At 44.2% G+C, this 27,789-nt stretch overlaps 1 protein-coding gene and 1 pseudogene across 1 annotated transcript; one reads left to right on the top strand and one right to left on the bottom strand.

The window, feature by feature from the left end:
- Positions 1 to 586: 586 nt before the first annotated feature.
- LOC115663397 (gamma carbonic anhydrase 1, mitochondrial) lies at positions 587 to 5,475 on the bottom strand. Its single transcript, XM_030585401.2, has 5 exons — positions 5,168 to 5,475; positions 3,747 to 3,890; positions 2,163 to 2,288; positions 1,923 to 2,074; positions 587 to 1,195 (listed from the first exon to the last, which is right to left on the bottom strand). Exons 1-5 carry the CDS (start codon positions 5,280 to 5,282, stop codon positions 911 to 913), a joined length of 822 nt encoding a protein of 273 aa, XP_030441261.1. The 5' UTR covers positions 5,283 to 5,475; the 3' UTR covers positions 587 to 910.
- An 18,503-nt stretch (positions 5,476 to 23,978) lies between these two features.
- LOC115666774 (uncharacterized) overlaps positions 23,979 to 27,789 on the top strand; it is a 34,673-nt pseudogene continuing 30,862 nt past the window's right edge.

Here is a 27,789-nt window from a genome sequence, read left to right as displayed (position 1 = left end):
TGGGGTAAATGTGTCACAAGTGTACCAGTTTAGGGTTTTTCGTGGTATTAACCCTAAAAATATTGGTTATTTTCATTAACCGAACCGAAACCCGAACTGAACCGAAAATTCACAAATATTTGATTCGGCTTGATTCGGTTCATATCTCGATTCGGTTTTTCAGTTCGATTTTGGCACCCCTAGGCACTATACTTCTTTGCGCAGCACATAATGAATTTGAATGCTATCTAGGCATTCAGTTTCTTTTCCTTCCATTTTCCTCTTTTCCTTTTGTTTCCACCCATTTGCCTCGTAAATTAGATCACTAACACACCCGTCAATTATAGTTTAGGTAAGCCATTCAATTTATTTACCCGCTTGACCTACCGGCCCTAGTCCCCATAAGACTTGTAGAAAATATCAGCCTTTTAAAAGAATAGCGAGGAATAATGATCGAATTCTCAGCTACTGTCAGGGATAACTTGAGCCTGCCCTTGCTTGTGCTTTTTCATCCCTCCAATCTATTATTGGTGTTTCCACATTTACAATGTCTTAAGGCTATGAAGGTGAGAAAAAGGTAGGGATACCGCTTATGTCTAGAACAACATTATGCCAACAACGAGAGAAGATTTCTCATGCCATTCCCGAAAAGAAGAAATCTAGAGTACAACAAGTCTTGACGACATCCAGGGTGCAAGCAACTGAAAAGATCAACATACATGAAGCTACAAGGGATCCATTTCTCCGGAAGCAAAATTACTTATCTAAAATCCACATGATGAGCGTCTGTGAGAGATTGAACTCATAAATGCAACCCTGGCATGTGTCTGGTACTTATTGCAAAAGAAATGATCTTCATGTGCTTGCACACGACAATATCCATGGCAATAAAACTCATGATTTGAGCCAAAAGAAAGGACTTACAATGATCTCACTTTTGTAGATCCTTAGGTGCCTTACCGGGTAGGACATTGTCTGGAAGAATAAGCTCTGGAGGAGTTTCGCGTACAACACCCAGCATTGAGTCATACTCTTCATCACGACGAGCAAACTTCTTGCGAAGCACCTTCTCAAACTCGATCTCGTCAAAGGGCTTTGCGTTCTCAGCTGCATGAACCTGTGCAAGGTTGGAGTAATTGGTGGCAGACTGAGAGATAAAGGCTACTTCTTCTTCAGTGAGCTTCCTCAAAAATTTGGCAGGATTTCCACCCCACACCTGTTAAAACAGAATCAAGACTGAAGTTACTAACAACTAATATACATAGCAAATGCAGAAAATAAAGCTTCGGAATATAAGATAAGGGAAATTGCTATATTTCTTAAATGTTAATTCATTTATATAATAATTACTAAGATGTACGGAATATTCGTTCTCAATCCCATGATTTTATGATGACATATTAGGACTCCGTAGACAAAATGCAAGCCGCCACTTCCAAACCAATATAGTCCTGAATTTGATAAATGACAAGACAATTCTTCTGTCATGTAAAAGGATGCCATATGCATTTAAAGGCACATCACATCAAAACACAAGGACTCCAAGATCAGATCAGTCATCCCAGCTCCCAATCCCAGCCATAAAAAGATTACAAACAGGAAAATCCCGTGTCTTACAAGCAAAGCAGAGGCAAACAATGCTCTCTTAAACATTGTTTGTTTACAGCTACATGTAGCACATAACATGCACAGGGATATACAAATGCTAGGTCAATCAGGTTTTCCACATCCTGCAGGATCGACAGTTAGAACCTCTGAACATTGTCTATGCTAATAGTATAAACCACCAATCCGCTTACCCTATAGATATTGTCATAAATTGTTCCCTGGGTATATCAGACAATGACCACGAGAAATTACTTTAAAGAGCAAGTTAAAAATTTTCCGTCAGACAAGTGTTCATCATCAAACATACTCTATTGCAGAGGGAGACTGGAATATACCTCCCCAGATGGAATTTTGGTGTTCTGTCTCACAAGTGCTCCAGCAGCAACCATTCCATGTTTCTCCACAACAACTCCATCTAGAAGTGTAGCTCCCATTCCAACAAAAGCCTCGTCCTCAACAGTACAACCATGTAAAACTGCACTATGACCTGCCCAGACCAAATTTACTCATCAGAATAAGATAAGAATTAGGACAACTAAAAGCCTCCCACATACACAAGCCACTGCACAACTCACCTACGGTGACACTGTCCCCAATGATAGTTGGCAGAACCTTCCCACTAAGATTAGACTTCGCCACATGCACAAGAGAGTTGTCCTGTATATTAGTTCCGGATCCAACACTGATGCTGTTGACATCACCTGAATAACCAGGAATTACAGAATTGAACCTCAGGAGATTAAAAATATTCTAACTACTTAGGAGATTAAAAAAATTCTAAATGCTTATTAGACAAACTTATTAAGAAGAACACTGTGTAAATTAAGTCCCAGAAATTAAATGCAACATCCATATTCTGGGCAACCCCTACTTGAGCAGTAAAGACTTAAAAACTTCTACAATACTGCCACAAAAAAGAGCTCTGAGGAAGTATTCATGAAGATGTTGGAAGCGTGACAAGGGGAACCAAAGAGGTAAATGAACTCATTTCAAGGAGACTCAAACAATAACATTGGTAAAGCTTCTTCGTTTTAGTAATTAAAGTCCAGGATCTTTCCTCCACTCAGGAGCTCATGCAAAGGATCCACATCTCAGTTGCTTAATCTCCAATTACCAGTTATGAAGGTTCTTGAGCATATTTTGGAGATACAATTATAACATGGAGATTCATGAAGCCTCAATCACATAACTCCTGATCTCATGGTTAAATTGAGATTCAACTGAAAGGTGTTGTGTTTAAATTATACCAAATCAATTCCTCTTTTTGCAGTAACATACCATTTAATCCATCATCACCACAAATTTTTGTCGTTGAACTTCCAACACAACTCCAAAACCTCACTGGATATGACATTTCAGTTAAAGAAAATTACATCAAATAAGCTTCTCCAAGAGAACCGTCTCACCCAATTCATCCAACTCCACCATGAATTTCCATGATCCAAAAACCAACAGAAATCCAAAACCCCATTGTATTCAATCTTTCAATTAAATGGATCTCCTAGAGAGGAAAATCATGAATGATACATTGCAATGAGGGAAGCTCAAAGAAAGTACAATCTCTAGAATAACAAATTTGATGAAATATAGGTCTTTTTCATTGAAGGAAGTAGAATCTCTGCCTGATTATCACAACCGTCATTAATGGCCATGGGCTAGGATGAGCTTTCCCAGGATCATCTCCCCCATTCCTCCCCCCCCCCCCCCCCCCAAAAAAAAAAAACCTGGTTTTAATCTCTTCCTTTGATCATCATATGATGTGCTTTACATAGTCTAAAAACTAACTTTCCCCTATCCTAAAATGACTTGCTGACAAGGAACATGGTTGATTAAGCTCATCTGACCAGCATGATTTTATTAAAACTTGAATGATTTAATCGGCTAGACATTCTTCAAATAATCAAAAGACCTAGAAAACCTATGTGCTTCGTTGAGGCTAGAAAGTCGAAACTCATTGGTGAAATTGTAATTTAATTCTGACAGTAAGAATGATTGTAAAGAAGACATGTATCAAACATCAGAATTTGAATAATTATTTGAGGACAACCAATAAAACAAAGGCAACAAGGCTCTTTGCAATTGGTCGCATAATTGAATTCAGAATTATACATTTGAAGAAGTAGAAGAAATCATAAATAGTACGGCTTGATTATTCCTACCTCTCAAAACGCAGCCATACCAGATTGATGATCCTTGCCCAACTTGCACATCTCCAATAATAGAGGCACTTGGGGCCACGAATGCATCTTTGTCTACCGCAGGAGCTTTATCAAATACATTCATAAGAGTTCGATGCCTCGACACTGAAAGATGGATTACCATGTAAGCTCATTTTGTAAGAGAGAATACGAACCGAATGTCAATAAGGCTTTTATTCATGAGTTTCCAATATAAGGTTCTACATACAGCCAAAAAAAAAAAAGATGGAATGAATGCTCGGCACTGTACCCAGCAGAAAGTCACCAGAGAAAATAAATCCATGGAATTCTCAGCATGCACAATGATAAACTTTTTGAAATTATAGATTAAGCATATTGCATCATCAACGAAATGGTCAAAGTCCATAACTTCACGGTTAAAAACTCTACAGCTGATGGAAAACTTGCAATATCAAAGGTTGGCTAGGTTCCTTCAAAACTATCCCAAACATTTACAATCAAGTTCTATAAAGGGCATTCCCCATGTCTGACCAATAAAAGAGTAGTATAGTCTGTCCCCAGAAGAGCAACCTAAAGTGCCTTGGAAAAACCCTTCACTCACCAATTGAATCACAAATTCAGTAAATTATGCATCAAGAAAGTTCATCATGTAAAAAATACCTGACTCACATAATATTGAAATAACAATGCCCACAAAGACAACTGTTTACAAAGGTACAACCACTGACCGTGTTCTTTGAAAGTTAACATGTTTTAAAAGCAATTTGCAAGCACATCAAATTCACAGGATTTGAAAGAAAAGAAATTTTTTTATTTAAATCATCATTTTGCCAGAGAATCCTCTGTTCCCATAAGAATTGACTAATTATTACACCTTAGGAGACTCTTAGCAAGAGAAGCCAGGCACCGAGAAACGAGGCAAGGATTATAACAATTGCACGGAAGAGTCTCTTAGACGGCCGACATACCGGCCTCTAGTAACAAGTAAAAAAGAAAAAGTTCAATTCAACTGTTTTCCCTAACAAGACCTTATGACAAACAGCACCCTACAATATTACAGAATAGGTTAGCGATTCCAACAAATTGCAGCTCCAAGCACAGAAAATCTACAACTACGAACAGAACCATCCCGCTGAAGTCGAAGTTAACAGTGACCCAACAAAAAACAATGAATAAAGCCCCCCACAATTCCACGAATTAGTCACTGAGTGACCAGGCCGGAATCGTCGCAATCACGCGAAGAACGAAAAGCCAGCCGCATCAAACAAGTGATAAGGGAAAAGCGAGAGGAAAAGAATCCAACCCAGTTGCATTCCGCTAGACCTAACCCGTCATTATGCATCGCGCGCGGAGGGAAAATTCCGACGAATCACAGGGAAGAGAACATGGGAGGATCGAATCATCGAAGGAGGGCGACTCACATTGCTCTTGAAAGTAGTGATTGCCCTGGAGGCGGCAGCCGAGGCGATCGAGGGCTTGACCCGTTTCCCGAATCCAGAACCCGACGGTGTATATCGCTCTCCCCAGAGTCCCCATCTTCTTCACCCGCAGGTGCTTTCGACTAGGGCCTCGCTTCGTCGTTCGCGAGCTCGTTTAGGGTTTTAGCTTCGGGTTCTATTTTCTTCTTCTGGTCGCCCTTGATTGTGCCCCCGCAGTAGTTGGAGAGAGAAACAAGATGTTAGCGCCAGAGAGAGAGAGAGAGAGAGCGAGCGAGAGAGGGAGGAAGAGAGACTGTTTAGTGGTACGGTTGAATATCCCGGAGATCTTGGAGGGTAGAACTGGAATTTTCTCATGCCCGCCTGAAAAATGAGAAGAATTCCCTGGTTCCGTGCTTGGACCTAAACCTGTCCTTGGTGAGGCCAAGGCTGGATTTAAGGCCCGTTTCGCAAATTACTAAATAGTGAAAATTTCTGTTCTTTTATTTTCAGAATCAATTTGGGAACAGAAATCCATTTGTTAAATTTTTTGTGATTGGGCACAAATTTGCAAAAAATTATTTCCAGAATCAGTTTTGGAATAGAATCAAGAAAAAAAAAATTAGCTTCTTGATTTTGGAACAATTTTTCCATTTCTGATTCTTCTTGATTTTCTTCTTCCTTCTTGGTTTGTTGTTGTTCTTCTTCTTGGCCTGCCGCCGGCTGCTAGCGACCGGTCACCGGCGATCGACCACAGGCCAGGGCCAGCGAGAGCGGCTTGCATATACGACGGCAAGGCCGACCTCGCCGTCGCGACCGGTGAGGCTGGCGGCAAGAGCCGCGACGCCCTCGCCGGCCCTAGCCTGTGGCCGGTTGCCGGCAACAGTGACCGGCCATGGCCAAGGAAGGGAAGAGAAAGAAAGAAAAAAAAGAAAAAAAAAGGAAAAAAAAGAAAGAAATATTAAAAAATTCAAAATATTATTAATAAAAAGAAATTTTATGTAGTTACCAAACGCATTTATGTTCTTTTTTCTATTCTAAGAATAGAAATATTGGATAGTTATCAAACGCCTTCAAATACTTAGAAATTGTTTCCGGGTACAGAATAAAAAAGAATTATTTTTTTAACACAATCAGTTCCCGGGTACAGAATCGTTGCCATGTGCACCCTAAGAGACCCGTCCTATAGCTTTTGTATAACCGTTAGATTAATCCGGATAAAAAGAGGACCGTTGGATCTTCTTAAAAATGAAATCGGTTTCTAGTCGTAATTTATGGACGATAAAGGAAATTTCCGTATGTAAAGGTAATCAAACTTATATTTGATTAAGGAAAATTAGAGAGAGTAAAGAAAATTATGGACTCAGAGGTTGAACAAATTTACAAATTGGAAAGTAAAGTTACACTAAATTAGGTATTTTACTAGCAATAGGAGAATAAATTTACGATTTTCTTATGTATATTACTATTACTTGCAAAATACGAATTATAGGAACCAAAGAACTTGCGAATTACGATGGCCAAAAGTAAATTACCTCCTCTAAATAAAAGTTACAAAATTATGAGTTTGTAAGGACAACGACGATCATAAGAGTAAAGTCATGACCAATTAAGCAGTTTAGGAACAGGGGTTTTGGATGAATGTTATTTTAACAGCAGATTCCTTGTCTTTCTTGGTTGGAAATTTTCTGGAGCTACCTTCAGATAGTCTTCCATCACGGATTGCCCATTCTACTTTCTCTCCAACCTTCACAAGGTGTGAGAACGTCAAGCAACTATTACTATAGAGCTTTTGGAAGTGTTAGGCAGGCGACGTCTTTATAAACAATTGCATAGTCTCTTTCTCGCTCAACAACGGCTGTACTTGTAATGTCATAACTCTCCATCTTTGCGCGAAAGCCTTAAATGACTCACTCCTCCTTTTCTCCACTCGCGTAAAATCTTCTCTAGCAAGAGCTGAACTTATATTGTTGCAAGAATTCATCGGTGAGGTTTTCCCATTCGTGAATCTTCTCGAAGTCAAGCTTGATGAATCAAGATAAAGCGGGTCCAACCAAGCTATCTTGAAAGGTATTGATGAAAAGGGAAACATTATCTGAGTATCGGGTCATCTTTTCCGAGTAAAACTTCAAATGAGTTTTGAGACAACCAGTGTCGTCGTACTTTCTCACAAACTCCAGTTTTTTGTAAGATTCCGGAACCTTCACTTTGATGTATGGAAACAACTTGTCTACTCTGTGACATCCTAAATTTTGTCTAATCGATTTATAAGTCAAGGAAATTTATTTAGTGACGGCGGTCGAATTTATTTAAGTAACGCATTCCTAATGGTCATTTGAGGAATTTTGGGACGATGACATTTAACCTATACTTTGTGCAGGTATTATAAGTACCTAAGATAAGTAACATAGGACATAATTGAAACCCTAATATGTACATGCATGGCTAGCTACCTAAATCTATTTTTGCATGCAATTTAATTGATTTTAAGCCTTCTAATGATGCATGCCGCCCCCTTTAGCCAATGATCTTTCATGGATGGCAAGCTTGCCAATCACACTTCTTAGGCTCATGATGAGAGCTCATCATCATTTTTCTCTCTCCCTCTCCGCTTAAACTCTTCTCACTCACTCCCCCTCATTTTTCAAGAACCACTCAAGAAACTCTCTCCCTCTCTCTTGCTACTCTCTTGGCCGACCCCCTCACTTCCTCCTCGTCTTCATTTCTGCATTTTCTTTCGTCAAGCATTCTCGGCCAGCACTCAAAGGAGAAGGAAGCCGGTTCTAGCAAGCTCAAGGCAAGGAGAAGTGACTAGATTCTACTCCCCTTGATCCTCTAGACCCTCGGCTTTACGTTGTTGCGAGCTGTGGTTCAATTTTTCTTGGTTGCATGTCCCTTTGGTTGGCTTGGGCTTGAGAAGAAGTTATGAAAGGTAACTGTTGTAAGTTGTGGAGTTGAGTTTTTGTGGAATAGATCCTTGTATGTAGGATTCTAGAGTTGTATGGTGTTGCATGTGAGATTTGTGGATTTAGTTGGTTATAGTGAGTTTATTTTGCTGAATCTTGATAGAGATGGGTGGTGCATGTGGATGTTAGTTTCTGGTTTGGGTGTTTCTTGAACAAAATTTCGTTTGGTTTGAGGTTTGGGTTGTTTCTTGAACTATTGTTTAATCTCCAGATTCGGGATTGCTGGACCTTTGCTATTTTCCAATTTTATAGGGATTTTTGTGGTTCGAATCTTGCAAAACTCCCCTATGAAAGTTGTGCAAGACATCTTGGTCTACAACATAATTTAATTTCAGATTTTTCTGATTTGAAATGGCTTGCACGATGGCCTAAATCCTTACCGTATTTGTACCTGTTCAATACAGTAAAACCATGACCTTTGTGTCTTCTTGAATTTTTATAAAATTTTCCAGTTCGAATTTAGACATTCTTACCCACAAAAGTTGTAAAGGACATCCGTGTTTAGAACATATAAAAATTTAAAAATGTTTTGAGTAGGTTTGGGTTGTGAAATGGGTATTTCTTGAATGGTTTCAATCCTGTTTCCAGTGGGTCTATTTTACCTCACTTTGAACGACTTATTGCCATTTATGTGAATCGATTTGGACTTAGTACCCTTCATGAAAAATGCTATTTATGGTCTTTCCTATAACATATTTAAATTTCATGATTTTTCAAATTCATTTACTAAGGTAATGGTCTTGATTTCTAACATTGCTCAAAACTATTTTGTTTCACCTATTGTTAGAATTTCATGAATTATTACTTGAGGATGATTGAATCTTGATTCCTTGTCTACTGGCGATAGAAACCATACTCATTAGGCTTTCTAATGATGTTTTTTTTGGTTTTAATCCAATATCAAATACTTGTGAAACTTGGGCCATCTTCGTGAGCTTGAATTCTGGAATTTCTGTTTGCGTTTAGCTTGGGTAGTTGACGAGTCACCTATTAGCTCGGTGTGACATGGTATCATTTCGTGTGAAAGTTGTGCTAAACGAGATGAGTCCCATGGTGTATGAATGTCCTGTTGTTGCATACGTGTGATATGCTTGAAATGTGTGAGAAAGGAAGATGTTATTTGATGCCCAAAGGCTAGCAAACCTTGGAAGTCTTGGCTAGCAAACCAAGAACCTCAATGATGCTAGGTGGGGTGACAGGAAGTCCGACTAGCAAACCAGAAGTGAATGCCTTGACTAATAACCAAGATGCCCTGGAGTAGGGATGCCTCCGGCTAGCAAACCGTGGAAGTTCGGCCAGTAAATTGGAAGTGACTTGTATGGACCGGCTAACAAACCGGTTGTGACGTCTCAGGCACGCCACTTGCTAACGTAGTTCTTTAATCTCTTTTATGTTATTATTACACAAGCGCAAGATAATATTTAAGTTCTGTGACATTCTGAAATTCGACCCACTTAGGTGTATAAAATGAATGATTTCATCAACGCACTTGTTGCAATTCTCGCCCAGAATTGATCACTCTTAGGATACTAACCGTTAGGGAAAGACTAATTAGGGATTTAAACTAGCGCGACCAAAGAAACTCGATCGTGAACCGACTTTCGACCATAAAAATTGTCGAGGTGACATTTTGAGCCAATGTAGGCCGATCCAAGGATAGTTATGGATCAATTCGCCGCTGTCATACGAGTGGATCACGGGTGATTCCGTTTGACCACAAGATGAATTAACGAATGACCCTAAACCTATATCAAACGATCGCGCCCGTCGGAACTAGCGATCGATCCTCGTAACTACATGACAACTGAGGTCGCCACAATCTGAGTGAGCTTAAACGTGGCTCGACTTAGTGTCGATCACGGGTCAATTCGCGTAACGCCCAAAAGCCACCCGTTAGTCAGAAATACGCTCAAGTCGCGTTGGTTCGATTAGACATTATTTAATACCCAATGCTTGGATTTCGAATTTCCTCGAATGTTGTGACAATTAATTGGACGATGTTGCCATTAGTATAATCATCCTTGTTATGTATCGGAATTGTCAGGAAGATTGGAAATTCGTCCGGAAATCGAAAGTTATCGTTTTGCCCCTGAAATGTTGCAAAGGTTATTAAGGAATGAAGTTGGATGTTTTAGTCTTTTTCATGCTCTTTAATTGGACGAATTTGATGGACTTTGATGCCCCTCCTTCCTTGAATCTTGACCGTTGGTTGAAGATTGAGATGAACGAAGGCCGTTGGATTGGTTGGTTAGGTAGAAGGTTTGGATGGTCTTTTTAGTTAGATGGTGACATCTTAGGTCTTAGGCTTTCATGATACCTAACTAGCCTTTTTGACTTTGTACCTTAAACCCTAGTTAACTAACCTAACCCAACTTCCCCTCTCTCTCTATATAAACCTCTCTCTCTCTTCTCTCTCTTTCCTCATTTTCACGCCCACACACCCCTCCTCTCTTCTTCCATATGGCCAGCTCACCCTCTCCCTCTCCTCCCTCACGTTCGGCCGCCCAAGCCACACCGACGCCGGAGACCGCCAATCGCCCGCCAGTGCCTCCTTGCCACCGGCAACGTTGCTACCTTTGTTTTGCTCGACTTGCTACCTGTTTCGCCCACTAAACCTTGCTTAGGACCTAAGTAAGTGGCCTCCTAAACCTTACTTAGGATTTTGGGTATTAACGGACGAGTTTAAGTGTTGTTCGGCAAATTTAGGGGTTGTTTTGTGGACAAATTTGCTGAGTTGGTCTTGGTTGGAATTGTGGCTGATATTAGGGTAATTTGGGGGTTGTTTAGAGTGCAAATAAGGGCTGATTATAGTGTGAACACATGCTGGGAATTGGTAATTCGGAATAAGGTGTTTATGGCTTGAATTGTGGACTATATGTGCCGGATTTTTGTGTGATGCCGTGGCTGAATTTTGAGGGTCCTTGGGACCGAAATTATGCATGATTATGATAGTGGGATGTGTATGTTGTGGGCTGTGATCATTGGCTTGTGGTGTTCTAATACACGTGTCGGTTTGTGGATTAATTTGTGAAATTCGAAATTGTTGTGTGGAAGGATTGGGCTGAATTGAATTGTGTGGAATTTGGGCATGTTGATGTGATATTTGAGCATGTGAATATGCATGAATTTATATGGATCAATGTGCGCGTGATCACTAAAAACCCTGAGGCGTGTAATGTAACGCGGGGTCCAGATAAAATGTGGAGTGTTGACGTGCTCGTTTGATCACATAATCCCTAATGCGTTTAACGCGGGGAATTGAGCCCATCCTGAGGCGTGTACTGTAATGCGGGACGATGCCCGGTATTACTAGAAGACCGCCAACCTGATGTGTTTACGCGGGTTGTGTTGTAGGTAGAGGATGGTGAGCCTGAGGCATGATACACGGGCAAGAGACATAGCCTGAGGCGTGTAACACGGGCTAAGGAGTGTTGTGAATATGAGACGGTTGTACGTGGACCGTGGATCGAAAGTGGACCTGAGGCGTAATTACGCGGGTTGTGAATAAGCTGAACACGTGTGCTTGATTGTAAGAACGAATGCGAGATGTTGAGTTAAGTTTGGCAAGTATTCGGATTATCATGACTATACGAGTATGTATTGAGTGTTTCATGTGATTTAGAGCGTTCACGTCATGATTGACATATTATCGTGATTAAGTTGACGTGCAGGGCTTACGTATGTGACAAGGCCGGGTAAGTGTGTCTGTGATTGTTATATGCACTATGGATTATATGAATTAAATGCTTATTTTTGTCTGGAGGTACGTGTTAACCTAGGTGGGGTTTATGGTGTTTATTTGCTGAGACGTGTTCTCATGGTTGTTTAACTAAACCATTTCAGAACCCCGACCTGGTCAATGAATAACCCTCCGACACGTTTTGGCATCCCGATGCATTCGGAGAATTCGGCAATAGAATGCCCTATAGGGAACAACTAGGTATGGATCAAGCGTACTACAATAGTGTATGTAGAAGTGGGCCAACCCGAGCTGCAACCAAACAAGTACACGCGCGTGTTGTTTCAAAGACGGGTTGGATGAGTTTGGGCCTATCCGAAGTTTTGATGTCCCATTTGACAGGGTAGGTGATTGGGATCCCTCAGCTGTGCCTCCTCCCGATGGTGAACTTACCAGTACCGAGACCCGTCCTGTATCCGCCCCTGCACCCGCTCCCGTACCACCACCTGAACCCATGGGACCTGAGCCTATGGACGTTGAGCTCGACTTGGAGCCTGAGGAGTCGGCCCAAGGAGCAGTACATATGGTGTAACATCCTGAATTTCGACCCATTTCCGGGATCAATGATATTGATATTATTATCATTTAATTTTAGTAAGTCTTGCCCGGAATTGATCACTATCGGGATACTAACCGAAAGGGAATGGCTAACTAGGAAAAACGGTACGTGGACCAGGGACCCGATCGCGAATTGGGCACCGATTCCGAGAAACGACGAAGAAATATTTTGGGCCAATGTGGGCCGATCCTAGGAAGGTGGTGGATTTAGTTTGGCCAATGACGTACGATCGGATCGCGGGTGATTCCGCACGACCGAGAGTACGCGTGGCAAACAAATCCCGAACTTAATCCGAACTATCGCGACCTCCGGAACTAGCGATAATTCCTCGCGTTCTCTTGGTAATCGAGACCGTCACGATTCGAGTAACCTTAGGTAGATAGGCGTAACCCCTAAACAGCCGCCCGTTAGTGAGAGACCCTGAAATTTTAATTGAGCAAATTTGATCGCGAAATTGGATCCGGACTTGGACGTCGAATTTCGTGGATGAACGCGACTATTTTGCGAGGACGACGTCATTTTAGTGTGGCCAACTATATTTGGGATCAGTACAGTCGAAAAATGGAAATTCGGCCCGAAATCGAAAAATGACGGTTTTGCCCCTTAGCCTATGCTTTGTATTCCGAATTTTGGGATATTAGGGGAGATTATTTTGGGGATTTAATTGGATAATATCAGCCCAATAATTCAGAAATTTGAGTTCTAATTTGCCCTTGGATATTTTGGTCTTGGCTAATCTCAACCCTTGAAGTTAGGGGCAAGATGGGCATTTTGAAAAATTTGGTCAAACCTGCCTAAGACTAATAATTACCCTTGTCTCTCTCTCATTCCTCACCTCACCACCAGCCAACTCCCTCCCTTCTCCTCTCTTCCTCGCCGATTTCCTCTTCCTTCCTCTCTCGGCCATGTGAGCCACCGAGCACGCCGGGACACCGCCGCCGAGCGCCGCTGTTCACGCCCGCCGTGCACCACCATCAACCGGCCCGTCCACCCTCTCTCTCTCCGTCTCGTCTCTCTCTCCCTCGTTCGGCGTGAGGACCGCCGAACCAGCCCTTCGGCCGCGTGGAAGGAGCCACCGTCGTCGCTCGCCGCTCGCCGGACCGCCGCTCGCCAAGGCCGATCACTGCCGTCCTCCGCGTGATCCGTCGCCTCCACTCGACCACCTTTCTCTCTCTCCCCTGTCCGACCATCACCCTCTCCCCTTCGCCGTCGTGACCGCCAAGGACCGCCGGTCGCCGCCACCGCTCGTCGCAGTCGCTAGGCCGCCGTGAGCCGTTCGGTCCGCCCGTTCCCCCACTGGTTCAGCCACCCTTTGGAGCTTAGGATTAAGTGAGTATTAGTCCTTAAACCCTAATTAGGCTAATTAAGCATTTCTAGATAGGATTAGGGGTTAATTAAGGTAATTTAGGCTTGATTAGTGGCTGATTGTTGGAGGCTATTGATGTGCTGATTATGGGAGTCTATGGTGCTGATTTGGAAGTGGAAAAATGGCCGAGAATGTGCTGAATTGTGGCTGTCCGTATCGGGATTAATTGGGATTAAGATTGGTCAATTTGGGGTTTAATCGTGAACTTCCGAGCATGTCTTGTGATGTCCTCTTGATGGCTGATTTGTGTTGATTTAGATGTTAATTTCGTGATGCCATGTCGCGCGTATATTGTGGCCGAGTATTGAGTAGCATGTCGGGCCTCGAGCGTGCGAAATTGTGTCGTGCTAATTGCATAAATTATGTGTCAAGGATATGCCGGAGCCTAATTGCATTGAATTGCTTAAAATGGTCATGTTAATATGTTAATTTGTGCATGTCGTGGCTGATTTGAATTGAATAATTCTTTGGACATGTTAAGATGCACGTTGAATTGGCATAATTCTCTATGTGCATATGATGGGAATTGGATGCTCATTATACATCATATTATTGTCTAGGTGCGGGACTGCATGGCCATGCATTTCGCATGCTAAGCATTGGCTTGAGATGAGAATTGTGCGAGTATGCGTGCCTGACATGAGCATGTGATCACCTAATAGCCCTGATGCGTTTTACGCGGGGTTCAGATAAAATTGGCTGTGTGCATGTGTGATCACTATAAGTCCTGATGCGTTTTACGCGGGACGATGCCCAGTTCTACCGGAAGACGGCCAGCCTGATGCGTTTTACGCGGGTTTTGGCCCGTATATGGAGATCAGTGTTGCGCCCGATGCGTTTTACGCGGGCTAGAGACACCGGGCCTGATGCGTTTTACGTGGGCCATAAAGTGTTGGTATTGATTGTTAGACCTGATGCGTTTTACGCGGGTCGAACTCTAATTGAGAAATGAGCAGTGTGTGAGTGTGCATTATTGAACCAGATCATGAGCATGAACATATTGATGGCATATGTGTGCAAGCATGTGCGTACCGGTGACTCGAACGTGAGGCAGGCATTAATAAGTATGAGCATGCGTATGGCGTACGTTTGACTAAGTGTGATCGCGTATGTGCCATGAGTGTTATTATGAACTGTCTAACCTGCAGGGTCAATTGTGTGCTCGATCTGGGCCCGAGGGCCTAGGTCAATTGATTTTCAATTATTACTAGTTGTATGTGATTTGTTACCTGTCAGGAGGTGCATGTTAGCCTAGTTTAGGTTTAGGGGGTTTTACTCGCTGAGATTCGTCTCATTGTTGTTAAAACCCAACTTTTCATACCTCCGGCCTTGAAGATGTCAGAAGTTCCAGTACGTTTTGGGATCCCGCATCAGATAGAGAGAGCGGTGACCGAGTACCCCGTAGGGAACGGGGATACGTATATTAGGCATTATACTATAGTATGGGTTGATGTGGGGAAAACGTACTATGAGACCCACGAGTACGTAGCCTGGTGCTTTAGGGACCACTCCAGAGAGTTTGGACCTCTTCGGACTTTTGATGTCCCGTTCAACGGGCTGGGTGAGATGGATCCGCGGTGTCCCGACGGAGACCTGGCGAGCTCCGAAGCTACAGCCGAGGGGAGTTCAAGTTTTGGCGCCGGACCTGTCGTCTGGGAGGTGGATGAGCCGGACCCGATGGACGAGGAGCCGATGGATGGGGACTCTGACCCGGAGCCGATGGAGGCGGATGAGGAGCCAGGGCCCATGGAACAAGGCCTCGAGCAGGAAGGCGAGCCTGAGAGGATAGACTTTGAGGAGGAGTCGGCAGAGGCCGAGTCCGAGCTGGATTCCCTGGACTCCGAGGTCGAGCAGTCTGATAGCTCTTCCGAGTCCTCGGGATTCGACCTGGACTGGGTCCCTTAGGTTTAGCCTTACCCGTAGTTAGGTCAGGTCAGCACCTTTTTGACCGGAGCCCCACCTTAGTTAGTATCCCTAATCGCCTGGGCCACTTACCTTTTTGACCTTAGTGGCCGCTGACCTTCTTTTGTTTGGATATGTGTATTTTGGTGTAATGGATAATGTATATGTTTCCCTGGTTAGTACAAGTGTTTATTGGTTATCTTGTTGTTTGTCGTTTGCGCTATCCTTGGTCTCGTGGTGTTTTATTTGTACGGGTGTTTTTCGTTACTTCCGCATGTGCAATGATCTCTGTTTGGGTGTTGGGTCGGCGACGAGTCCTGGGACGTCGCACGCTAAATTCGACCTCGGCAGGGATGTTGCACGCCGTAGGGTTTGGGGTGTGACATTCCCGTTGATTTGGTATCAGAGCAAGGTCAGCTCGGTCCAAGTTGGTCGAAGCCAGGAGTGATAAGGAGCGATGACCCTGGGTAGCCAATAGGGAGACCTTTTGTGCTACGTGTTCCTCCTGACTGTCTGTGTTTTGATTGAGTGCATATGTGAATTGACCCGTAAGGTGCAGGTGCGGCGGGACCTGAGGTAAGTACGTGTATCTCCTTGGTTGAGGTCTTGAGCTGCTTGTGATTAGCCGCATGCTGAGTGATTAATTGCTATTGTGCTAGTTCCCTGCCTAGGACCTTAGACCGGTTTAGCTTGGTTTAGGTCTCTAATTCCTGAATGGAATTATAGCAGGTAGGTAGGTAGTAAGGACTTCAAAGATGAGAAGAAGAGGAAAGGAAACCCAAGGGCAGCCGAATGCTATGGGCCAAGAGGCCAGAGATCCAAGAATGGAGGAGGTTATTCATACCCTGCATGAAATAGGAAATATTATGGGCAGGCAGGCTCAAGAAAGGGCCGCCACCATTGCCCGGGCTGCTGAGGCTGCAGCAGCTGCTGCTGCGCATGGAAATAATGCCAATCAAGGGCAGGCTCAGATGGCGGTGAATAGACAAATGCATCAATTGATGGAGCAGTTTCTGAAGTTGAAACTGCCTAAGTTTAATGGTGGGGGTGACCCTGAGGCTCCACCACGATGGGTAGAGGAGTTAGAGAAGGCCTTTGATGTATTGGGGTGCACCGAGGCTGAGAAAGTAATATTGGTGGTATATCAGTTGCAAGACAACGTGAATGATTGGTGGAAGGCCACCAGAGATAGAGTGTTTCCGGAAGGTACCGCCCAGACTTGGGCCGCGTTTACCGAAAGTTTTTATGGAAAATATTTCTCAGAAAGTGCCCAAGAAAGGAAGCTAGCGGAGTTTATGCGACTTCGCCAAGGGCAGATGATCGTGGACCAGTATGAGGCAGAATTCGCAAGGCTGTCAAAGTTTGCACCTAGAATGGTTGAAAATCCGCAGGATAAGGTTCGGAGATTCCGGGATGGATTGAAGCTGGATCTTAGAAGCCAGATGATTTCCTTGAATATCCGTGATTATGGGGAAATGTATGAACGGGCTCAGGCCATTAAGTGAGATCAAATGGAAAGGATAGCCGCTTCTGGATCTCGGTTTGCCCAGAATAGGGACAACCGCCGTTTCGGAAAGAAACCGATGGCGGGAAGTAGGCGATTCGTCGCACCGGCTAGAAAGAATATCGGGAAGCCGAGCCATCAACCGAACCGATTTGGGGCTTGCTTCAAGTGTGGGAGTTTGGAACATCAGATAAGAAATTGTCCCCAGCAGCGCCCCACAGGACCTTCGATGCAACCGCAACAGCCCAGAATTGAGAATCAAGCGGAAATCCTCCACCGGCTAATCAGGGTAGACCGCCAGCGCAAGGATGAGTTTATGCGATGGCGCGCAGAGAGGCTGAGAACGCGCCGGGCGTGGTCATAGGTACGATTTCTCTATGTGATCATGCTGCGTATGCATTATTTGATCTGGGGGCGACCCACTCTTTTATATTAGAGCAGTTTGTTAGACTTGTTGGGATTGAGCCTGTTATGCTTGAGGCTGTGCTCTATGTGATGACCCCATTGAATGATAAGGTGTTAGTGTCGTTAATGACTATAAAATAGTGATTGGGGGTAGAAAAGAAAGGATTGACTTGGTAGTGTTGGCCATGTTTGATTTTGATGTGATAATTGGAATGGATTGGCTAGTAAGGCGAAAAACCGTAATGGATTGCGGCAGTAGGGTGATCCAGTTTAATCCTATTGGACATCATAGATTTGAATTTCAGGGAAACCGAGGAGGAACCTCGATCCCTTGGATTTCCTCGCTCGAAGTGACCAAGTTGTTGGACGAAGGTTGTGAAGGGTATTTAGTGAATGTGGTCGATCCGACAGTGACGGAACCTAAATTGGAAGAGATACTCGTAGTGTGCAATTTTCCCGAAGTCTTTCCTCAGGAATTGCCGGGATTGCCACCAGAGTGAGAAGTGGAATTTGTCATAAAATTGGCCCCAGAAACCGAACCGATCTCAAAGGCGCCGTATCGAATGTCCTTATCAGAACTGAAAGAATTGAAAGTCCAGATGCAGGAATTATTAGACAAGGGTTTCATTCATCCTAGTGTGTCTCCATGGGGAGCGCTGATCCTGTTTGTAAGGAAGAAGGACGGGACGTTGAAGTTGTGTATAGACTACCGGCAGTTGAACCAGGTGATAGTTAAGAATAAGTACCCACTGCCGAGGATTGATGATCTGTTTGACCAATTGCAAGGAGCCTCAGTGTTCTTTAAGATTGATCTACGGACCAGATATCATCAGCTGAGAATAAGGAAAGAGGACATTCCTAAGACTGCTTTTCGGACGAGGTACGGGCACTATGAGTTCACAGTGATGCCCTTCGGATTGACCAATGCCCCTGCTGCCTTCATGGACTTAATGAACAGGGTGTTCAAGGAGTTCTTGGACCGGTTCGTCATAGTGTTCATTGACGACATATTGGTATACTCAAAGAGTCTCGAGGAGCATGAGGTACACCTGACAGAGGTACTACGGACCTTAAGAGAACACGCACTCTACGCCAAGTTCAGTAAGTGCGAGTTTTGGCTTAGCAGAGTAGCATTTCTTGGACACATAATTTCGGGAGATGGAATTTCTGTGGATCCAACGAAGATTGAGGCGGTAACTAAGTGGCCAAGGCCGACATCAGTGACGGAGATTCGAAGTTTCTTAGGATTGGCTGGCTATTATCAACGTTTTGTAGAACGATTCTCGTCGATAGCCACACCGTTGACGCGGTTACTTAAGAAGGAAACTAAGTTTAAGTGGGATGAAAAGTGTGAAAGGAGTTTTCAGGAGTTGAAGCATAGACTGACCACCGCCCCTGTATTGACCATTCCGTCCGGACCAGGAAGATTTGAGGTCTATAGTGACGCGTCATTAAAAGGACTCGGATGTGTTCTGATGCAGCACGGAAGGGTAGTTGCGTATGCGTCGCGCCAGTTGAGACCGCATGAAATGAATTATCCGACGCATGATTTAGAGTTGGCAGCGATCGTATTCGCCCTCAAAATTTGGAGGCACTTTTATACGGGGAAAAGTTCCAGATTTACACGGATCATCAGAGCCTCAAGTACCTATTTTCGCAGAAAGAATTAAATATGAGGCAGCGCTGATGGATGGAACTTCTTAAGGATTACGACTGCGACATCCTGTATCACCCGGGGAAGGCAAATCGAGTAGCGGATGCGCTAAGTCGGAAATCAAGTATGGCACACATGATGGTCAAAGAGTGGACCTTATTGGAAAGGCTAAGAGACTCAGAGTTTAAGTTCGAGGTGAGCCGGATGTCTAACCTAATGGTTGCATTGAGAATCGAACCGGAGATCCAAACCAAAGTTAAGGCACTTCAGTCTACGGACCAAGAGATCCAAAAGATTGTTGGAATGGATGCCGCTACGAGAAAATCGGAATTCCAAGTGGGCGAGAACGGAGTTTTAAAGTTCCGAGGGAGATTGTGTGTGGCCGATGACATTGAGCTTAAGGAGGAAATTTTAAGGGAGGCACATCGCAGCAATTATAGCATCCACCCAGGCAGTACAAAGATGTACCATAATCTGCGGCAGCATTATTGGTGGAATGGACTGAAAAAGGATGTGGGCAAACATGTGGCGAAATGCCTGACATGTCAGCAAGTGAAGACGCAACACTGTAAACCTAGAAGGTTATTGCGACCATTAGAAATCCCTGAATGGAAATGGGAGCACATCACTATAGATTTCGTCACGGGATTGCCGAGAAGCCAGAGAGGTCACGACTCCATATGGGTGATAGTGGATCGACTGACTAAGTCAGCGCACTTCCTGGCAGTGCGAAAGGATTTTGAGTTGGAAAGGTACGCAGAGTTGTACGTGCAACAGATCGTCAGATTACATGGAGTACCGGTAACGATCACTTCGGACCGTGATCCGAGATTTAAGGCCAATTTTTGGAAAAGTCTGCAAACGGCCTTAGGAACGAAGTTGCAGTTCAGTACGGCCTATCATCCATAGACGGATGGCCAGTCTGAAAGGATGATCCAAACTTTAGAGGATATGTTGCGTGCCTGTGTATTGGACTTCCAGGGCAAATGGGAAGAGCAGCTACACCTAGTGGAGTTCGCCTACAATAATAGTTATCAGCAAAGTATTCAGATGGCGCCGTTTGAGGCCTTGTATGGCAGAGCTTGTAGGACGCCAGTGTGTTGGAACGAAGTTGGTGAGCGAAGTATCACAGGCCCAGAATTGGTTCAGCAGACGGTTGAGGCTGTTGAGATTATTCGGGAAAGGTTAAGGATCGCTCAGAGTCGCCAGAAAAATTATGCCGATCGGAGACGACGACCTTTAAAGTTTCAGGTTGGAGATCATGTATTTCTCAAGGTGTCGCCTATGAAGGGATTGTCCAGATTTGGCAAGAAAGGAAAACTAAGCACGAGGTATGTCGGTCCGTTTGAGATTTTGGAGAAGATCGGTGATATGGCTTATTGACTTGCCTTACCGCCCAACCTGTCCTAAGTACATAATGTATTCCACGTGTCGATGTTGAGAAAGTATGAACCAGATCCGACCCACGTTCTGAGGTACGAGGAAATAGACGTGGACGACAAAGTGTCGTACGTAGAGAAGCCAGTAAGGATCGAGGACAGAAAAGATCGAGTGCTACTGAATAAGACGATCCCGATGGTCAAGGTCATGTAGGAGCATCATGGAACAGAGGGTGCCACCTGGGAAAGCGAAGAGGCAATGCGACGTCAATACCCCCATTTATTTGAGTAGATGGGTTTAGATTGCAAATTTCGAGGATAAAATTTTTGTAAGGGGGGAAGAGTTGTAACATCCTGAATTTCGACCCATTTCCGGGATCAATGATATTGATATTATTCTCATTTAATTTTAGTAAGTCTCACCCGAAATTGATCACTCTCGGGATACTAACCGAAAGGGAATGGCTAACTAGGAAAAACGATACGTGGACCAGGGACCCGATCGCGAATTGGGCACCGATTCTGAGAAATGACGAGAAAATATTTTGGGCCAATGTGGGCTGATCCAAGGAAGGTGATGGATTTAGTTTGGCCAATGACGTACGATCAGATCGCGGGTGATTCTGCACGACCGAGAATACGCGTGGCGAACAAATCCCGAACTTAATCTGAACGATCGCGACTTCCGGAACTAGCGATAATTCCTCGCGTTCTCTTGGTAATCGAGACCGTCACGATTCGAGTAACCCTAGGTCGATACGCGTTACCCCTAAACAGCCGCCCGTTAGTGAGAGACCTTGAAATTTTAATTGAGCAATTTTGATCGCGAAATTGGATCCAGACTTGGATGTCGAATTTCGTGGACGTACGCAACTATTTTGCAAGGACGACGTCATTTTAGTGTGGCCAACTATATTTGGGATTAGTACGGTCGAAAAATGGAAATTCGGCCCGGAATCGGAAAATGACGATTTTGCCCCTTAGCCTATGCTTTGTATTCCGAATTTTGGGATATTAGGGGAGATTATTTTGGGGATTTAATTGGATAGTATCAGCCCAATAATTCAGAAATTTGAGGTCTAATTTGCCCTTGGATATTTTGGTCTTGGCTAATCTCAACCCTTGAAGTTAGGGGCAAGATGGGCATTTTGGAAAATTTGGTCAAACCTGTCTAAGACTAATAATTACCCTTGTCTCTCTCTCATTCCTCACCTCACCACCGGCCAACTCCCTCCCCTCTCCTCTCTTCCTTGCCGATTTCGTCCTCCTCCCTCTCTCGGCCGTGTGAGCCACCAAGCACGCCAGGACGACGCCGCCGCCGAGCGCCGCTGTTCACGCCCGCCGTGCACCACCATCAACCGGCCCGTCCACCCTCTCTCTCTACGTCTCGTCTCTCTCTCCCTCGTTCGGCGTGAGGACCGCCGGACCAGCCTTTCGGCCGCGTGGAAGGAGCCGCCGCCGCCGCTCGCCGGACCGCCGCTCGCCAAGGCCAATCACCGCCGCCGTCCGCGTGAGCCGTCGCCACCACCTAACCACCTTTCTCTCTCTCCCCTGTCCGACCATCACCCTCTCCCCTTCACTGTCGTGACCGCCAAGGACCGCCGGTCGCTGCCGCCGCGCAAGCCGCCGCCGCGCAAGCCGCCGCTGGTCGCCGTCGCTAGGCCGCCGTGAGCCATTCGGTCCGCCCGTTCCCCCACCGGTTCAGCCACCCTTTGGAGCTTAGGATTAAGTGAGTATTAGTCCTTAAACCCTAATTAGGCTAATTAAGCATTTCTAGATAGGATTATGGGTTAATTAAGGGTTAATTAAGGTAATTTAGGCTTGATTAGTGGCTGATTGTTGGAGGCTATTGATGTGCTGATTATGGGAGTCTATGGTGCTGATTTGGAAGTGGAAAAATGGCCGAGAACGTGTTGAATTGTGGCTGTCCGTATCGGGATTAATTGGGATTAAGATTGGTCAATTTGGGGTTTAATCGTGAACTTCCGAGCATGTCTTGTGATGTCCTCTTGATGGCTGATTTGTGTTGATTTAGATGTTAATTTCGTGATGCCATGTCGCGCGTATATTGTGGCCGAGTATTGAGTAGCATGTCGGGCCTCGAGCGTGCGAAATTGTGTCGTGCTAATTGCATAAATTATGTGTCAAGGATATGCCGGAGCCTAATTGCATTGAATTGCTTAAAATGGTCATGTTAATATGTTAATTTGTGCATGTCGTGGCTGATTTGAATTGAATAATTCTTTGGACATGTTAAGATGCACGTTGAATTGGCATAATTCTCTATGTGCATATGATTGGAATTGGATGCTCATTATACATCATATTATTGCCTAGGTGCGGGACTGCATGGCCATGCATTTCGCATGCTAAGCATTGGCTTGAGATGAGAATTGTGCGAGTATGCGTGCCTGACATGAGCATGTGATCACCTAATAGCCCTGATGCATTTTACGCAGGGTTCAGATAAAATTGGCTGTGTGCATGTGTGATCACTATAAGTCCTGATGCGTTTTACGCGGGACGATGCCCAGTTCTACTGGAAGACGGTCAGCTTGATACGTTTTACGCGGGTTTTGGCCCGTATATGGAGATCGGTGTTGCGCCTGATGCGTTTTACGCGGGCTAGAGACACCGGGCCTGATGCGTTTTACGCGAGCCATGAAGTGTTGGTATTGATTGTTAGAACTGATGCGTTTTACGCGGGTCGAACTCTAATTGAGAAATGAGCAGTGTGCTAGTGTGCATTATTGAACCAGATCATGACCATGAACATATTGATGGCATATGTGTGCAAGCATGTGCGTACCGGTGACTCGAACGTGAGGCAAGCATTAATAAGTATGAGCATGCGTATGGCGTACGTTTGACTAAGTGTGATCGCGTATGTGCCATGAGTGTTATTATGAACTGTCTAACCTGCAGGGTCAATTGTGTGCTCGATCTGGGCCCAAGGGCCTAGGTTAATTGATTTTCAATTATTACTAGTTGTATGTGATTTGTTGCCTGTCAGGAGGTGCATGTTAGCCTAGTTTAGGTTTATGGGGTTTTACTCGCTGAGATTCGTCTCATTGTTGTTAAAACCCAACTTTTCAGACCCCCAGCCTTGAAGATGTCAGAAGTTCCAGTACGTTTTGGGATCTCGCATCAGATAGAGAGAGCGGTGACCAAGTACCCCGTAGGGAACGGGGATACGTATATTAGGCATTATACTATAGTATGGGTTGATGTGGGGAAAACGTATTATGAGACCCACGAGTACATAGCCTGGTGCTTTAGGGACCACTCCAGAGAGTTTGGACCTCTTCGAACTTTTGATGTCCCGTTCAACGGGCTGGGTGAGATGGATCCGCGGTGTCCCGACGGAGACCTGGCGAGCTCCGAAGCTACAGCCGAGGGGAGTTCGAGTTTTGGTGCCGGACCTGTCGTCTGGGAGGTGGATGAGCCGGACCCGATGGACGAGGAGCCGGTGGATGGGGACTCTGACCCGGAGCTGATGGAGGCGGATGAAGAGCCAGGGCCCATGGAACAGGGCCTCGAGCAGGAGGGCGAGCCTGAGGGGATAGACTTTGAGGAGGAGCCGGCAGAGGTCGAGTCCGAGCTGGATTCCCTGGACTCCGAGGTCGAGCAGTCTGATAGCTCTTCCGAGTCCTCGGGATCCGACCTGGACTGGGTCCCTTAGGTTTAGCCTTACCCCTAGTTAGGTCGGTCTTTTTGACCGAAGCCCCACCTTAGTTAGTATCCCTAATCGCCCGGGCCACTTACCTTTTTGACCTTAGTGGCCGTTGACCTGCTTTTATTTGGATATATATGTGTGTTTTGATGTAATGGATAATGTATATGTTTCCCTGGTTAATACAAGTGTATATTGGTTATCTTGTTGTTTGTCGTTTGTCGTTTGCGCTATCCTTGGTCTCGTGGTGTTTTATTTGTACGGGTGTTTTTCGTTACTTCCGCATGTGCAATGATCTCTGTTTGGGTGTTGGGTCGGCGACGAGTCCTGGGACGTCGCATGCTAAATTCGACCTCGGCAGGGATGTTGCGCGCCGTAGGGTTCGGGGTGTGACATATGGAGCCCGTGCTCGAAGAGGAACCACCGAAAGAGGAATTTGATGAATAACCCCCTGAGGAAGAATTTGAGGAGCCCACCGAAGAGCTTGATGTCGAGGAAGAAGAAGGACTCGTCAAAGAACCCTGAGTAGGAGTAGCAGCAGAATCGGGAGACTTAGACAACCCGATTGAGATCGAGGCCGATTCTGACTCGGTGGATGAGTGGGTCGAGGTGGAAGAACCAGACTCCGACTCTAGAGACACCGATTCCGAGTGGACCCCTAAGACCTTGTAAGGGTTAATTAGGTGTAGGCCCTAGACCCATTTTTGATAAAACCCTATTGTGGTGGAATTACCCTACTGTAGCGACGCATCCTTTTTGTAGTAGTGGTTATTTATATTCTAAGCCTGGTTGTATTTTTAAGGTGTGTATTGTAAATATGGATGTTGAATGTTTTGCAAATATTATATAAATGTTATGTTCAAGTTTAGGGAAATATCTCTATTGGCTATTCCTTTTCTGTTTGTTAGGGTGTGATTACTATTATTGTTTTCACATGTGTTTGATCTCTGATGTTTTGGGGTTGGGTCGGCGACGAGCCTGGGACGTCGCAACTAACTTGACCAGCTTAGGATGTCGCGCACTTGATGGGGTTCGTGGCGTGACAAGTTCAGCATTTATAACATGAATTAGACATAAACAAACACATGCAATGTAGCTGAACGGGGATATCTTACTTCCATTTCATTATCTTAGGGTGTCGTGCGCTCGATGGGGTTCGGGGCATGACAAGTTCAGCATCTATAACATGAATTAGACATAAACAAACACATGCAATGTAGCTGAACGGGGATATCTTACTTCCATTTCATTATCTTATTTATGTACACAGGTGGCACCCACAAAAAACTACCACTGGGAGGACTAAAAAGATATAAAACTCCCCGTCGACGACCAAGTGACACTATTCATCCATCACTACCACTAACACCCGTCATTGTAGTTTAGATAAAAAAGCAACGACTACGGAAACTATGAAATGGCTTTCTATTAGCTTACATCGTCCTTAAACAACTACTCTCATCCGTCACCTCCGTCGTCTGAACTGCCGCCATCAGGTTAAGGGATCGGTCCAACTAGTCGACCGTCCACAAGCACGAAAACCGAAATGAAACGAATCGATATAGAAGACATGACCTCTCAGAACTCCAACATCAACCCATAACGTCGCGGTGTAGTGCACGAACATAACCGAAGGGAAATCAAGGTCTGTAAACTAGTATAGCTCCCCTTCAAAATCAATGGGAGCACCGTAACGAGCGATAGGTGATGCTGGGATCGGAGGCCTAACTAAATATCTATAAAAATAGATGTCAATGGGAGTGAGCTAATGCTAAACAAGAGATAAGACTAGTTTATAAACCGACCGATCCTACTAACTCTTGATTCCAAGGACACATCTAACATGACAAAATTAATGTATCCTATCATGAACGCACACCATTCGAAAGCAATATCCGTAGTCACACATATCATGCCAGCATGCATCATGGCACTAACCATAGCAAATGTCCTTAATCAAACTCATTTCCAGATCATTGTTATATAATAGTAATCTATAAAGGACAACTTAACAATTTGCAATAATATCACAAGCACATGCCACATTATTTCAATGTTTCCCTTGTTTAGTCTCACGCCCAACTCACGAATTACATCGATTATCCACCGGTCCGCGCAAGGCACTCTGGATTATGCCGATTTACTAATCGATCTGGCTTCCGTGGTTTATCGACTACAAACATCTCCGCTCCAAGGCATCGTGATTTGCTAGTCACGGCATCCCCGCACTCAGCTCAGGGGCATCCCGATCTCTTACGGGGCATCATCGGCACTAGGCCCAATGGTCATCTCTTGTGGTGGATTAATATCACACGACTCAAGCACTTTCTTTTATACATGCAGTGCCAAAACCATTTCACGCCATACATTTCATCATATCCAACAAATACATTCAATAGCATGTGCTATAAAAATGATATAACATCTTAGTATCACACACTAGTCATTCATATCCAAAATTTCCAAGAATTTGTCATCACAAAAGTGACCTAATTTGCACCACCATATGACATCATATCAAGCCATTCATGCCTCATTGGATAGCCCAAAGTGTGTGGGTTTTATCTCTAGAAGACATTGAATCATGATTTAAACATTTTCACGTAGAAAATAGTGAGTTTTTGCAAGTGGTTGAAACTGGGCAGTTTTGTACAGTAAATGAAATCAAAGCTAAAACCATAGTAAATGACCTCGAAAAATTCTGATATTTGAATATGTCATAGAAAAGATCTTAAATGACATTTCTCATGGGAGTACAAAGCCTATATCATTTTTCAACCATGGCTTTTTGTCACTCAAAGACAGACCAAAATTAGTCCGCTGGAATAGAATGTTTGCTTCTCAAAAGATACCCATTTCACAACCCATGCCTTCTTAAAACGTTTTGAAATTTTATATGACATAGAAAAAGAAGTCCTCAACAACTTTTGTGAAGGAAATTTTTCAAGAATCATACTGGAAAAATTTATGAAAAATCGGGAAGGTGTAAGGGTCGCAAAATCTGCAGTTCTGGGCAATGTGAACCAGGTTTGAAAGTGGATCTTTGTACGAACCAAATCAACTCCAAAAATTCCAGATTTAAAGTATGTTAATCTTGAAGATGTGGTGAAGAAATTTTGTGAAGAACAGATCCTCAGATTCGACCCAAAAAAATCTTTACAAAAATAGTAAACCGACGAGGTACAGTAACCACGAATCTGGGTTTTTGAAATCATCCTTCAAGAAATCAACCCTAGTTGACACCCATAAATTTTTATCCAACAAAACTCAATTCAAGAGGTCTAAACCAACATGGAACGGCCAATCTTACCTTCATCCAACAATCTAGATGCATCTTCTTCACATGCAACTCAAATTGAGCATAAAAAACCCACATGCAAGACCACTAATGATCATAGAATGAGCATGCAACCATTGTAGAAGCCAAGAACCACACATGCATTCAAATTCTAGGTCTGGTCACACCCATGCATGCCCAACA

The sequence above is a fragment of the Syzygium oleosum genome, unplaced genomic scaffold, assembly GCF_021117445.2.
Source record: "Syzygium oleosum isolate NSW1041296 unplaced genomic scaffold, Sole_v2.1 Sole_v2.45, whole genome shotgun sequence".
NCBI classification, from domain to species: Eukaryota; Viridiplantae; Streptophyta; class Magnoliopsida; order Myrtales; family Myrtaceae; genus Syzygium; species Syzygium oleosum.
Note: the sequence above shows the minus strand (reverse complement) of the source record. Positions and strands in the feature narration are given on the sequence as shown.